This window comes from Neolamprologus brichardi, chromosome 14 (genome assembly GCF_056152115.1).
Source record: "Neolamprologus brichardi isolate AB-2024 chromosome 14, ASM5615211v1, whole genome shotgun sequence".
NCBI lineage: Eukaryota > Metazoa > Chordata > Actinopteri > Cichliformes > Cichlidae > Neolamprologus > Neolamprologus brichardi.
Genome location: NC_142117.1, coordinates 21,921,251 through 21,936,353, shown reverse-complemented (window position 1 = coordinate 21,936,353; position 15,103 = coordinate 21,921,251). Strand labels below are relative to the sequence as shown.

The 15,103-nt window shown below is 40.6% G+C and overlaps 1 protein-coding gene across 1 annotated transcript in view; it reads right to left on the bottom strand.

Moving 5' to 3' along the window:
• Positions 1-1,114: 1,114 nt before the first annotated feature.
• Positions 1,115-15,103, bottom strand: part of LOC118454550 (uncharacterized) — a 53,114-nt gene continuing 39,125 nt past the window's right edge. The window contains exons 75-100 of the mRNA XM_087851632.1: positions 14,881-15,060; positions 14,060-14,284; positions 13,803-13,929; positions 13,432-13,631; positions 13,126-13,338; positions 12,865-13,010; positions 12,098-12,225; positions 11,782-11,926; positions 9,283-9,415; positions 9,039-9,179; positions 8,806-8,932; positions 8,506-8,717; positions 8,254-8,416; positions 8,064-8,152; positions 7,043-7,203; positions 5,755-5,869; positions 5,206-5,402; positions 5,078-5,126; positions 4,078-4,224; positions 3,650-3,985; positions 3,377-3,474; positions 3,185-3,291; positions 3,001-3,080; positions 2,215-2,243; positions 2,019-2,147; positions 1,115-1,597 (exon numbers count right to left, since the gene is read on the bottom strand). Coding sequence (XP_087707758.1) covers positions 1,115-1,597; positions 2,019-2,147; positions 2,215-2,243; positions 3,001-3,080; positions 3,185-3,291; positions 3,377-3,474; positions 3,650-3,985; positions 4,078-4,224; positions 5,078-5,126; positions 5,206-5,402; positions 5,755-5,869; positions 7,043-7,203; positions 8,064-8,152; positions 8,254-8,416; positions 8,506-8,717; positions 8,806-8,932; positions 9,039-9,179; positions 9,283-9,415; positions 11,782-11,926; positions 12,098-12,225; positions 12,865-13,010; positions 13,126-13,338; positions 13,432-13,631; positions 13,803-13,929; positions 14,060-14,284; positions 14,881-15,060 — 4,160 coding nt within the window. The remainder of the gene's footprint in view (positions 1,598-2,018; positions 2,148-2,214; positions 2,244-3,000; positions 3,081-3,184; positions 3,292-3,376; positions 3,475-3,649; positions 3,986-4,077; positions 4,225-5,077; positions 5,127-5,205; positions 5,403-5,754; positions 5,870-7,042; positions 7,204-8,063; positions 8,153-8,253; positions 8,417-8,505; positions 8,718-8,805; positions 8,933-9,038; positions 9,180-9,282; positions 9,416-11,781; positions 11,927-12,097; positions 12,226-12,864; positions 13,011-13,125; positions 13,339-13,431; positions 13,632-13,802; positions 13,930-14,059; positions 14,285-14,880; positions 15,061-15,103) is intronic.

The window sequence follows — 15,103 nt, the reverse complement described above, 5'->3', positions numbered from 1 at the left end:
ACACAATCATCACACAAAGCCATTCTTCCTAAAAATAACCCATGTTTTCATCTAACCAACTAGAGCAAGCCTAATGTAGTAAATGGCCACAAAGATTTACACACTCAGAGCTGCCCAGTAAGTTGTTTTATGTTGCCATGTCCCACTGCGAGGTACTGTGGACACAAATGCAAAATCAGTGGCACTAGAGCCAATCTAATTGATAAGGCATGAAATGTCATTGAGTCACTGAACTACACCTCACATGTGTACACACACATACACGGAGCCACAGGGCAATGCCAGATTCAACCAGGGGGACTTGGCACAGACCTCTAAGCTAACACTGATAGCAAGTGAAGACTTGTTCCATCTGACCTTCTGATTTGGCTCACAGCCCCCTGTAGGAATACTGACTTTCTATTATAAGACCCAGAACACTATGCGTCAAATAAATCATTGAACCAGAAGAAGACAGCAGTTGTGCAACATAGACTTCTCTTTTGGGAGCAAAATCAAATCGGTGCCTTTCGAATTGTGCAGCTACGTTTAGTTCCACTCAGTTAATCTGCTGGTTACAGAGAAATCTCACTAGAACAAGACAGCTCGGGGAATAAAGTTCAGAACCTGTAAGTGTGCAAGAGAGAGAAGAGTTATTGTAGTTTAATATTACATATTCATGAAAAACACGCTGGTTGTCACCTCGACATGGCGGAGAAGCTGCTGTGATCAGGAAGTAGAACAGAAGCACCGGTGTCACCTTGTGTTCAATCAGCTGAGCTTTATTGTCTTAACTAGAATATGATAATGAGCACAATCTGTCTTAGAGACCAGTATTAACTCCTGACTAACAAATTCTTTGGACAAGCTGACAGACTGTGTCACGCCGCTCCTTGCTGCTGCAAATTACTTTTGTCTGGATCCACACATAATTGAAAGGAACTACGATGAATTGTTTTTACAAAATGCTCCAAAATGAAGACAGAGGTCACTTGTATCGTTACTTGAATAAAACAACAATATTGTACAGAAATAGCCACTCGAGGCCTAACATGAAGGAGCACAAAAAAGGAAAAAACCTTGATCATTTGTCCACATTCAGATTGGTGTGCACTCAAATGTCATCAGTATCTGTTTAGCTTGTTGTATTTTCTATTGCAGGCTGCCTTTTTAGCTCTTGCTCTCCTGGAACATTAAGATCTTGAGTGCCTGGCGTCTGGCAGCCCAATAATGTGTCAGCGTTGTTGCTTTGGACAGTGCTACTCTTCTGGTCAGAAATATGACTCTCCAGTTTATAGCTATCAAGACCTCTGCTCGCTTCGGCTTGTTGGCTGTGACTGTGGCTAGCTGAAATACTGTCCCGCCGCTGGCCATTGTTGGGGCTCAAACCATCTGTACTACCATAATTCTCACTTTCCCCCTGCTGTGTAGTGCTGCTGTCTGTTTGTGTGCAGCCTCTTGTCCCATCTTTTGACTTGCTGTCATGCTGCTGGCATCGTGTGATCTGGCCTAATGTGATTTGGAGCTCATTGAGGCGCTGTAATACATAGCGTCTCTTCAGTTCCAGCAGGATTGTTCCATTACGACTCAGGCTTGGCATGTCTGTTGGAGTTGCCCTCTGCAGAAGAATAGATCACAGAGCATGTATTGTAAATGATGTGCCGTAAAGATATGACTGAGTTCGTGCGCATAGTCTCGAGCAATAATGCAAATTGAGACACAGATCACATTCATGCATACTGATTTACGCATCTCTCTTTTAAGTCAAGGCTGAACATCAGCATGAATAGCTAGATTAAAATGAGTTATCACCATTCAATCACTGCAATATGCCATTTATATGTATGAAATGCAGTAATAGCAGATACTGACAAAATCAAACGAGATCATTTCACAACGCTGAAGTGAAACTTGGATGAAATCAAAACACAAAGACATCCTTTAAAAGCCCTTCACAACACAATTAAATTAACACAGAGATTGATGTTTTGGATTATGTAATTATATGTGCAGTGTATAATATTCCAGCTAATTACTGCAGAATGGTTTCCAGCGCTGTTCTCTCTTTCCTTTAGCCATGTGCTCACTTCAGCTCTCTTCTGTAGTTGCGTGCTCAGCAGCAAGAACGACTCATTCATGCGATCAATTTCTTCCTCTATACATGACATCTGGAAGAGAAATAATGGTTGACGGTTCACTTAAATTAAAATTCTGTTTCATTTTTTATATTTTTACCTGCACTGGTGTCCCCTTTGGTGGTAAACCTGAAGAAAAAAAATAATAAAAATGTGTGTCTAGAATCTGTAGAATGGAAAATACAACAAAAGAAACACCAAAAAATATGTGAATATATGAAGCACAAAAACCACCCAATGCACTTCAGCCCTCAATATCAATAATATGGTTTTATGGAAACCATGAACTCTGTGCACCAGGACACTGAAACAAAGGTCTTTTAGGTGCTTAACAGCGTAAAAACAAAACAAAAACCAAAACAAAAAATCTCTCCGAAACCTCATATAATACTTTAATGATGCTTTTATGTTTTAAGTGGCAAAAATGAAATGAACAACATCTGCATGAAATCACAGATGGGTTTGTTCATCAACTTTTAGGGCTGGATTATTATTATGGTCATTGTTTCGCAAGACCGCTTGCTGATGTCACTGAGGCTTCATGGTCAAAAGCAGAAGTTTAAAGCATCAAATCAGTCCATGCGTAAGAAAATAGTACAAGACTGCAACAAATTTCCACAGAATTTCAGCTGATCAACACATGATGATGTTTTGTTCACAGCTGCTTATACATTTTCCTATACTGACAACAAATGCCACAACAAGCATATGAACTATTTTATTTATGAAGCTGGTGAAGGTCTATTTTCACTTTACTTTTAGATAGTAGCTTTGCAAAGACCCCTTAATGTGATATTTATTGTTTTACAGCAATAAATACACAGTGAAAATCCTGTGAGTATTTTAGGTAATAGTAATTCTTTTTGAACCTCAACAGTTGTCATACCTTTGTCTGTGGTCTGAGCTGGAGTATGTTTGAGTTCAGAAATGAGCTGCTCCAGTTGGAAATATTTGTATTTCTTGAGTCTGAATTGGCAAAAAGAGAGAAATATTACATATCGTAATATAAATATTTTGCTGAAATGACAAACCTCATTTATTCTGCTGTAATCGTTATCTGTCTCACCAACCTGCTAGCTAATAGGTGCTCAGTGAAGCGGGCTTCAGTGGGAACTCTAATGTTGAGAAATTCCTCAACTAATGTGTTATTCCGCCCCTTCAAAGCATCGAAATTGGACTGTTAAAAGAAGGCATAAAATGTTATCTGCCTCCATTTTTATACTATGAGAATGATAAGTGAGGTTTAAAGAGCACTTACACACCTCTGCTGTGCTCCATTTGAAAGAAACATTGAACAACTGAAGGCTTAGAGCTGAAATGGCCTCATGGAGTGCTTGCATAAAGCTCTGGGGTTTGGATCCTGGATTAAAAAATACATATACAAATCTATTTGTATATGTTTTTAAAGAAGATTACATACTTTGTGCTTTCAAAGTTAATTGCCAGGGATATTACTCTGTACTATACGACAGTTGCCAAACCAGGACACGAGACTGTCCTTCAGAACTGTCTTCTATTGGTTTTTCTCTGATTACCAGATGCTATGTGGGCCATTGACTGCAGGATGACAGAGATGAAATGTCCCACGTGCTGAAGCTTTGCCTCTGACAGATAAAGGATTTGATTGGTCGCATCAAAATAAAAGTCCCTGGAGCAGTGTGACAGTAGACCCCCATTAGAGGAAGATGGAGCGAATGGAATCGACTTGGCCAGCAGGAGAAGAGCACTGGGGAACATGGGGCAGTTTTCAAGCAACTGCATCACCTGACAACCAAACAGAAAAATGGCAGAGTGCTGTGGGGAGAGGTTGTCCAGTGGAGTCGGGATGAGCTGCCCATCATAATTCCCCTTTGCAGAATTATCTGCAACTCCTAAAAAGGAAAAAAAAGAGATGATTTTAGAACTTGGTATATGTTGCGTTGATCATGTATGTTTTAGAGATCTCTCTATAATGTTTCTGTACCATTGCTAAAATATTGTTTTGACTCATCCATGGTGAGATTTTGTAAAGATTGTTGGATCTCCTGCAGGGTCTTGAATAGAGGTGATATCATGATAAGCTTGGACAGGTCATGATCACTTAAAGAAGGAGCTGTGCTCTGTATATGGTCTAGGACACAGAGAAATAACATTAGCAGAACACACTATAAACTGACCAGGCATCAGATTATGGACACCTGGTATCTGGATCAGATGTTAGTAACACATCTGTTATGTCCTGTAAGTTGTTTGTCCAACACAACCCAAAGATGCTTGATGCCGCTGTTGACTTGCCTCCCATAGTGCATCCTGCTGCCAGGTGTTCCCCTGGTAAGTGATGCACATATACGCGGCCATCATGTTAAAGAAAATATGATTCATCAGACCGGGCCACCTTCTTCCATTGACCGTGGTCCAGTTCTGATACTCGCGTGCCCATCGTTGGAGCTTTCAGTAGTGACAGAGGCATGTGTACCCTGACTGGTCTGCAACTGTGCAGCCCCACACAAAACAAACTGCGATGCCTGTGTAGTCTGACACCTTTCTGTCAGCATAAACTATCTTAACAATCTGAGCTACAGTAGCTAATCTCTCTTGTGATAACATGGGCCAGCCTTCACTCCCCTTGTGCATCAGCGAGCCTTGGCTGCCCATGACCTTGTCACTGGTTCACCACAGTTCCTTCCTTCCCCCACAAGATCTGCAGTTTTGGAGAAGCTCCAGAGAACACATTCGTCTAGCCATCACAATCTGACACTTGACAGACTTGCTCAAATCCTTTTGCCTGCCCATTTTCCTGCTTCAAACACATCAACAAAATTTTCATTTGCTCCCATATCCCTCCCACTAACAGGTGACATGATAAAGAGAAATAATCACTTCACCTGTTGGTGTTCATAATATTATGCCTGATCAGTGTAATATTCTGATATTATTGTACACGCAAACGATGGCAGCATATACAGTAGTGATTTATTCCTTACCGGCCTCATGTGGAAGAGCTCCTGCTTTGGTCACATTCACTGATGAAAACTGTGGATCATTGAGTGAGGAATTTACTCTCTACTTTATATCATAAATACACAATACAGAGAGAATGCCACTGCAGTACCTGCATCAAACACATGTTAGTGTCATTGGGTTGCATGTATCCAGCTTGCGCCTCACACTCTCTGGTATCGTGATGACCTGTGTGACAGTACAGGGGACCAGACAAATCCTGGTTCTGCCAAGCGTCTCCTGTCAGCCTGCATAAGAGAGTTTCCACTGACCTGACCACAGCTCCCAGCAATGACATGCAGGCCTCAACTTGAATGATGGAGATGTTCAGTTACATACAGAAGAAAATTAAATTGTGACATAAATTTCCATTTCTCTTAATGCACAACAATAAACAGCCAGCATGCTTCTGTGTGATGGTCAAAACACACAACACAAACCACATATTATCATCTTTGGTGTTTTATGCTAAGCTAAAGTAATTGTCTGTAACTTTACAGCTATGATACATGCATGTGGTTCTCAACAAGAAATGAAGAATTCACATTTCCCAGACTGACTAAATATCCCTTTAATGATCTATCTTATTATTAGAGACGGTCATTCATCTTCAGTAGAAGACATTACTCTCATCCTCATGATCATCATCATTTATTTTTACCTTGTGTATGTCTCTCCCCCACACTGCTGCCAGGTGGTTCATCCTTCATTGTTTTATGAACTAATATCTCTTTAAGGAGGCTCATTTTTTTATGATCCATATTCTCCAAGGCATTCTGAAAGAAGGATAAAGAATTTTTATTCTGTTTCCTTGCGGGGAACAAGATTGTATTATTATGTATGTGTTATGTATGGACAAGCAAGTCCATAAGTTGTTCTTATTAATGGTTCATAACTCACCTATAAAGTGTGGTAAGTGATTTACTCATCATTAATAAACAAAACAAAACAAACAAAAAAAAAACATTAACTGAAACTTTAAATAAATGACTTCAACTGTTTATGAGAAGGAGCACTTCTTGGATTCAAACCACTTCTCTTTCAGGTGCTGGTTTGATGGTAAACAAATAATAAAAAGGAGTTGGGGTATCAGTGAGAGCAGCAATGCAATGAGGCACCATTAATCAGTGTAAGGAGGTCTCATATGCTAGAGGATAAAATGGGACACAGCCATCTTCAGCCAGACTCCCAGCAAACATGGTTGCCTAGAGCATGGGTATGAAGTGTAAGGACCAGAATATAAAATTAGTTTGACATTCCAGGTGTAAAGGATCCTATAAGAGTAGTCATTGTAAACATTTCTCAAATGTACTGCAGACGTTAATTTGATTTCACCTCTTAAAAGGAGTTTGCTATTAATCATTTTATTAATCACAAAACCGTATTTGCCATATGCAGGCTGTAGTGTCCCAGCTACAAAGTTTTTTGGTTTCTTTTTATTAATGGTAGAACAAAAAGACTAATTAACTACTCTCTGAACTGTGTGAGGAGACAACCACACAGATAAGGAGAGAACATGGAAAATATGGAAACTCCGGATGGTGGATTTTAACCCAGTACTTTCTCCCTGTGAGCCAACAGTGCTAACCACTACATCGCCCCTTTGTTCTGTTTCTAAGCGCTTCCTATCGAACATTCACTGTTTGATGAATGAATTGGCAATGACTTGGGGTCAGTTATTTGTCCAAAGATGCTTTGGCATGCAGACTGAAGCAACCAGAGACCAATCCACCAGTAAAGGCTGGATTGTGAATTAATGTAAATCAATGGGATTAATGTGAATCAACCGATCAATAGATGACCTGCCCTACCCTCAGGGCGACAGGCATCCCCACCTGATGGATGTTTTTTAGGTTTTGTGCTAAACATGAACTGTGGTGGCAAGATAATTTATCCAACAGCTTTACTGGATTATTCCATGCATTATTTATTACAATATTAAAACTCACCTTGAATGATTCAGTGTGTTGACAGATGTTTCTATAAAACTCCTGTATGTCTTTGCGGTGCCGGGCCAGCTGTGAGGCTATATGGAGGTTCTGATCCTCCAGCTTGTCGTAAAGAGTCTTCACATTAAACTCCTCCAAATCACAGCACCCCGGCACTCCTCCTAAACAGGGCCAGTAAATGTCAACAATGGGAAAGATTGAAATGGCCAGACAACAATTCTGACGGCTAAAGAACCAAATAGGACAGGCAAAAAAAAAAAAAAAAAAAGATTGAAATGGCCTGAAAAAATAACAGAAGGGCCTCATCAAGACATCTTTAAGATCTGAGGAGATGATCTTGTGAAGCATGAACACACATTGAAATTATAAGCTCAGTTTGGCTCCATAGTAATTTAGTGGAGTCGGTCTAGCTTTCTTTAGTGGTAACAGCACAAGCCATTACAGTATGATATAAGCCATTATTTTCTTTATCGTCAATCAAATGTGGAATAGGCTGTTAACTGCTAGCTGGTCATGCGTGATGGTTTCATAATGGCTAGGCCAATTGGCATTTAAACGCCCAATCAAGCTGCATGAATAATGCAATAGGCGTCAACTGAGAAACATTACCGTCAACTCCACTATCAGAGGTTAGAAAGAAACAAGGCAAATGTAGTGAAAGGTCGACAAAAGGGAGCTGCCGAAGTTTGTTTTTAGTGAAAGTTTTCTGGAAAACTTTTAGTTTTTGGTTATTGGCCAAGTCATCCAAGAGGTACAGAAAATTTATTTAGTGAATTTGATAAAACATATTTGCAGTAAGTCATAAAAGTAGACTTTAAATGCATTTCAGACTGAAGTTTCATATACTGTGATACCATATTTAATTGAATACAAATTAGAGCATGTTTAGGCTCCAGCAGGCCAAAAAATTACTCTCCATCACCGCTCTGACACAGTTATTGCAATTGCTTGAAAACCCATAGAGTGTTTGATAAAAAAAAAAAAAAAAAAGCAATGGGACAGTATTAAACAAGGAGCTTACCTCCTTTTGAAATAGCAGGCTCCTCAGCTTCTGCTCCTTCTCCAACACCTCTACTACCAAGGAAATCACCTTGGCTTGGGACCACTAAGCTGAAAAACAAAGACTCGAATTTTGTTTATTTTCACTTGTTTAAAAGTGTTTTATGTATTTTTTAAAACACAACGTCAGCACTGCTGTCAAACCAGTATACCTTTCTCTGCTGCATGCACACTCCACCGGACAGAAAGGCTCCCCGAGGCTGCGCCACTTTGGCTTTATCCTCCACTGGGAGACAAGCTTTGCTTTGCTAGGTCGCAAAACTAATACTGTAGTGGTCAGAATTACGACCACAACCAAGAGCAGACTAAGGATCCCTGCACACAGTCAGCATTGTGTCATGGTGAAAGCTAATTCATTACAATAATACCCCTGTAAACACTTAGTCAGCAATACAAATACCCACCAGCAATCACTCCCCAGTCGGGCAGAAGGTTTAGTCTGTGTTTCTTGACAATCCCGTGCTTGACCAATTGTGCTGGGGTCATGGGTTGAAACACAGCAGCCCTGGGGCCACACTCTGTCCCCTCCTCACTGACTACCACTACCAGACTCCACTCTGGGATAACACTGTCAACAAACACGTACTTCCCCGTTTCAGAAAAAACATGGGCAAACCTGGCAATGGAAAGATGATGAAGAGGAATACAAATTAGAACATAAGATGACGACACTGTGGGACCACAGTTATATGAGGATATATTACCTTGAGGAGTTAAAGTTTGTTTGCTTCATGAGTATCTGTAGATGCCTAAAGGCACCAAAGTCCCAGCTGGGGTTGCTGTTAAACAGGTGGTCTTTTTGATAAACTGGAAAGTGGCTGAGATGGCGGTCTAAGAGAATTCAAAGTTAGAAGTAAGAGGACGGTGGTTTAAAAAAAGAAAAAGAAAAAAATCACACACTTTGATAAAACCATGGTAAAAGTAAAAAAAGCTGTACCTGTGTGGTTGATGGTGAGATGAAAAATGAGCATGTCACCAGAGAAAAGACAGGCAATAGGGTTGGGGATTCGAGGTAAGACAGCCAGATCTTCTGTGTCTCTTCTATTTCTGGGTCTTGTTTTTAGGACTTCTATTGGCTCTGTGAAGAGATAGCACTGTGTCACATATTGCACAGTTTTGTCAACCAATTAAAGCCAAAATGTTTACAGTTAATTGGTGGTAGATACAGAAAACAAATGGACCTGACAGAAACTGATTGATGACATCTTTTTGTTTGGGAATCCAACCAAACACTCCTTCGGAGTCAAACTGGACCAAGTGTGTTTTCCCAATATTCTTTAAATGGATATCTGGTCCTAAAATATTTGTTATTCTCTGAAAATAAAAGGAAATAACACAACCTAGAACATTAGAAAGGAGCATGTTATTTTGTATCTATTATGTTGGAGAGAAAACATAATGTAAGAAACAATTGTGCCATACTGTAAAACTATAGTTTTTCCAGTTGCTGATATTTGTCAGTTTTTATTTATATGTAGTGTTCAGTATGTGTTCCAATACACATTCACAGTAATGCCACGCTACACCTTGGTCACAATAATAAAAATATCCTTAACTTGAGAAAATTGATATTTTTGTTGTTAGACAAATAACATGCACATTTACAGTACTGTGCAAACGTCTTGAGACACCTTTATTTCTTTATGTTTTATTAGGAAAATAGGTGCAGAGATTCAATTAAATTTTCAATTCAACTCAATTTTATATGCATGGCACCAAATCATAACATCAGTCACCTCAGTGGTAAGAAAGTTAAAGACCCTACAATAACAGTGTGAAAAACCTCAACAATCAAACAACACCCTATGAGCTACCACTTAGGAAGGAAAAACTCCCTTTTAACAGGAGGAAACCTCCAGTTCAGGGAGGAGCATCCATCTGCTGCGATTGGTTGGGGGTGAAACATGTACAAACATTAATGGAAATACAGTATAAAGCTGCTTTTGGCTGCACCCTTGTTACAGGTGGGGTAGCTCTGCAAATTGCTTGATTTGGCACAGTTTTATACTTTTCCTGACGCAACCACAAAGCCAGCTACCTTTCACTTGCCACTACACTACACTACATTACAGTAGATGGAACTTATATATACATTATTTAAGGCAAAAACACAGTTTGTAGAATTCTAATGAACTTAAGTTAATATTTGGCATGGCCACCTTTATTATTTTAGAACCTGAACTCTCTTTGGCAAGATTTCCTCTTATTAAGAGTTGTTCTCCAGACTTCTTGAAGGACATTCAAAGCGTGTCTTTGAATGTCTTTTGTTCTTTTCTCTGTCAAAATTGTCCCACACTGCCTCAGTAATGTTGAGGTCCAAGCTCTGGGAAGGAACGACACTGTGCCATTGTGTGGTTTTCCATCTACTTTACCGGTTATGCTTTTACTGCATTGGCAGTGTGTTTGGGGAAAGTGAAGCCGCTGCCAATCAGACACTTTCCAGGTGGTACTGCATGGTGGATCAAAATGTGACAGTACTTTTCTGCATGGTTCCATCAATTTTGACAAGATTCCAAGACCACAGGCTGTAATGCAGTCCCAAACCATGACACAGCCTCCAACATAAATATACAGATGTCTATAGACGCTCCATTGGGACCTGCTTTATACAGTTTGACAAAAATTTGATGACAGCTTCAGTACAATTTGGCATGTGCTTTTTCTTCCTGTTCCCTTCTTTGACTATGGTTTCTTGACAGACACCCTTCTGCTGAGACCATGTCTGATGAGAAGTGCCACATGCATTTCTCTGGTCCTGTGTCAGGACTTTGTTGGATTTTTTTCCTATTTCTAAAGGAAATGACTTGAAGATACTTCATATATGCTACAGAAAGTTGTTAGGCTTAGCCCGTCTTTGCTGGTCCTCCACTTGGTTCAGTTTCCTCATTTTTTAAGAACACACTGCATACCCTGCTGTCATATGTCATGTTTTCAGCCAATAACTCCTTGGGAATTGGCATGTGGGTGCAAAAATTACTGTTTTATGTCTGTTAAATTGTTATCGTTGGGATCTTTCATAGTTTCAACCAAAGAAATAGGAAAACAACATATGTGTTTTTGTGACAGGCTGCGAATAACAAAGTGCCTAAAGATACAAATAAAAAGGCAATGTTAAAATAAAACCCTGGAAAAACAGAAAACCTGGAGAACTCAAGCCAACTTTTAAAAATCACAAATCTGGCAAAATATAAAGAAACGAGGGGTGGCTCAAGACTTTTGCACAACACTGTATATATGATGAAACTCACAGAAAATGAAAAAACCTCTTGCTGGAATAACTTGGAATAACAAAATATTTTTTCTTTGATGGTGAGCAGACTTCATTATTTATCACTGTCACTTCATCATATGCAATGATATCACAAAATCTGCAGCTGCAACATTTTTTCCCATCCTGCTGAGGCTGGCCGAAACCTTGTTAAATGCTGTGCCAAGCTTTCTGCCTACTAATTGATGTAGCTAAACCCTACAGTGTGAGGAGTCTCTTGGCTGCGTCAGTACAGTTCTAATGTTGTATTTGTACTTGTTTTTCAAATATCCCTCCTCTCACTCCTCCTCACACACATTTAGAGTAACTGATCACTAATTATAAGAGAAATAATTGAATTGGATAGCTGGATATCCTTGCAAGGTTTAGCTGATCAACGGTTGTCAGTGGCCCATTGTTAACCTTCCATCACCTTTGCCCAGACCATGCTATGGCTTTCTTTGATGTTGAGCAGCAGGTGTCCATCTGGTGAAAGCTGAGCAGAGAGCTGAGGCAGTCTGGAAAGGCAGGATGTATTGCAAAGCTCCTCAGCAGACACGTATCGCTCACACTGGCAGCTGGGGTGCAGATAAGGCAAGAGACAGAAAGGCAACATATCAGGCTGTATACCAGCTAGAATCCTAATTCACTTCTTTATTAGATGTACTTTAGTAGTTTTTACAGAGCAACAGTAAATCGGACTCGACTTACATGATTTGGTAAAGGAAAAAGGTGATAAGGTGACTCACATGCCCATCTCCGCATCCAGAGTTCCTCCATGTGGTCCACAGGTGATATTGCAGGAGTGGAGGGACGGTGACACACACTCTCTGGATGCTGCCAAGCGCACCTCTCCTGTGGCACATCGTCTGTTCACCTGAAACAAACAAAAACTCAGACTTCCGAAAGGGCATACAAGGTTTTTGCAATATGTTGCATCATGTGTGATTGAACCTTCATTTACATCATAGTATAGTCTTCTCCATACTTCAATATGACAAAAAGAAGGCAAAACGTATTGCAAAGGGAGTCAGTCAAACTTCAAATCTTGACTGGATTTTTTTTTTTTTTTGGTTAAAAAGAGGAAAGCTTTTCATGTGATTCATGAAAAGCTCTTTTCAACGTTAGACACATGAATGGTGTTTTGCGGTGAGTCTACAGAGTTGCGCGGGAACAAAAAGAAAATTAGAAAATTTCACACTGTCAATATGTCTGTGAAGGGTCTCAGTCACCCAGGTCATCGTAGTTTAAGGAGCTTGGAAAGAAAAGCGTCTGGACTTCTTTGAGTTGCTTGAAGACGTTTCACCTCTCATCCAAGAACATTCAGAACTGAAGAAGCTTCTCGGGTGAGAGGTGAAACGTCTTCAAGCAACTCAAAGAAGTCCAGACGCTTTTCTTTCCAAGATCCTTAGACTTCACACTGTCAAGTTGAAGTGTACGTTTTTTGAGTCAATAGACGCATTATTGAGGAAAAAATGCATAGATTAAACCAAATACCTTAATGGTTTTAACTGACCTCAGGCTGACAGTCCAATTCACTGTCGGCAGTAGATATTTTAAAATCCAGCTCGTTATAGAAGATAAAGCCAGTTCTGCACAAACATGAACCATCTGAATACTGGAAAGCACGGTTCTTGCCAATGCAGGTACAGGAAAAAGAACCTGAGAAAGCAAGCGACACACGGCATGGCAGTTTGTGGTCCTGATTTCCAACTCCTCGCAACAAAGTTTACTATAAAAACTTTTTAAATCAGTCTGTTAATCAGTCTGCTCTAACCAGCTTGTGAGGTGGAGGAGCTACCACAGGGGAAGCATGCCTTCTGGGCAGGCAGGTGGTTGAAGGTGTTTTCTGGACACAGGCGACAGTCATCCATTTTCTCAGCACGAGTGAGGTTGCCGAATGAGCCAGGTGGGCAGGATATCGGCTGAGTGGATCCCAAAGGGCAGACATAGCCAAGAGGGCAAGGGTTTTTCTTGTAGTTGTCTGCACCTGTTGCATTAAATGTGTATGAAATGAGAAATACTGTACAATTGAGATCATTTAGGATGATGAAAAATTCCTGCCAAAACGTATATAAAGTACCCGGAGGGCAGAAGTATCCTGGTGGACAAGGAAGGCATTGCAGAATGGAGGCTAGAGATGGACGATAGGTGCCCCCCTCACACACAATACAGCAGCTGTTTTTGGACCCTCTGAGCCCACTAGTGTTGGCAGGCATAGAGCCGCCTTCGCAAGACTTCATGGAAGAGCTGTTGGCTGGGCAGTAGTATGGAAATGGACAGCTGTGGAGCATGGTAACAGGATTATTTATAAAGCTTTAAACCACATGAAGTAGAATCAGTCAAAACCTATGAAGCTTTCATCATTTAAAGCCTCTCTGTTTTTTTATATCACACAGAGTGGACACTTGCCTTTGTGCCAGATTTAGCTTGTTAGAGCTGTCGTGTACTCACAGTTGTTTGGGGCTGTTGTAGGAATGAGATCCTTCAGGGCAAAAATAACCTTCTGGACAGGCTTCAGGCTCAGCAGTTTGGGGTCCACAGTACGATCCAGCTCTGCATGGCCTCTCTGAAACCGCACCTAGATTATTATCAAACACTTGTTACAATACTCACTGCTATGTTTGGAAAGGAAGGAATTTCAAATGGTTCAGACATCGCATCCAGAGGCTAAAAGGAGCTTTCACATAAAGCTATTCTGACAAACCCACCAACAGGACACTGATAGGAAGCCCGACAGGGTATCCCTTCCACGTTAGGTTTTCCTGTATCCTGGGGGTGTGGGCAGAAGGTTCCCCCTGCACAGAGTTCACACTGGCTGGGTGCAGCAGCTCCCGGAAGCTGCCTCATGGTGCCTGCGGGGCAGAGGATGGGAGGCCCAGTCCCACTACACCAGAAGCCAGGTGGGCAGGGATATTTGGAGTAGTCTGTCTGCCCTACAACAACAACCATTTTCTAAAAACAACAAATCACTATATAGTGTGACAGACATATGAACCACAAAGCTTGCTAAAATTATTACAACAGAAGTTTTTTAATAAGCCTTCATTAATTCCCACATAGGCAGCAAAAGAAAGGACCGTAACAACCTGCTACACATTATCCACTAGCTAAAGCAACAATATGATTTAGTGCCAACCATGAACTTTTGTGAGAAGACCAGAAACAAGGTTGTTGTTTTTTTATTTGAAAATGTGGCCTTAGGTGAACAGTTAAAATTCAATGCCTTCCCTCACATCATATTTCCTTCATTCATAGTTTAGGCACAACTATGATAATGTGCACCATATACTGTATACTGACATTAATGCAGTCTTGAAAGGAGCTGGCTTTGAATTGCCCTTGCAGATGTGCATTAAAACCCAACAGAGAAAAAAAGATAACAGATGTATTGTAAAATGTATTACAGTGCACCACACTGTAACAGAATGGAATAATGTGTAGCTTTTACAGGGAAGGAAAAGGAATCTGTTACATTTATAGATTAAATTTGAGTTTATCTTTTAAAACATGAGGATATGGCGTATCAGACCTGTGCTGTTACAGTGTGAACCAGGTGGGCATGGCAGGCAGTCCCCCTTGCTGTGTGCTCCAGGAGAAGCTCGATAAGTGTAGAGAGGGCATGGCCTGGCACCAGTCCCTCCAACAAAGTCGCCACCAGGCAGACCATCACAGTAATGACCAGCAGGACACAGATGAGCAACTGGGTCTCCTGCAAGCAAACATCACAAAAAGTTGTTTAGGAGGAAAACAGG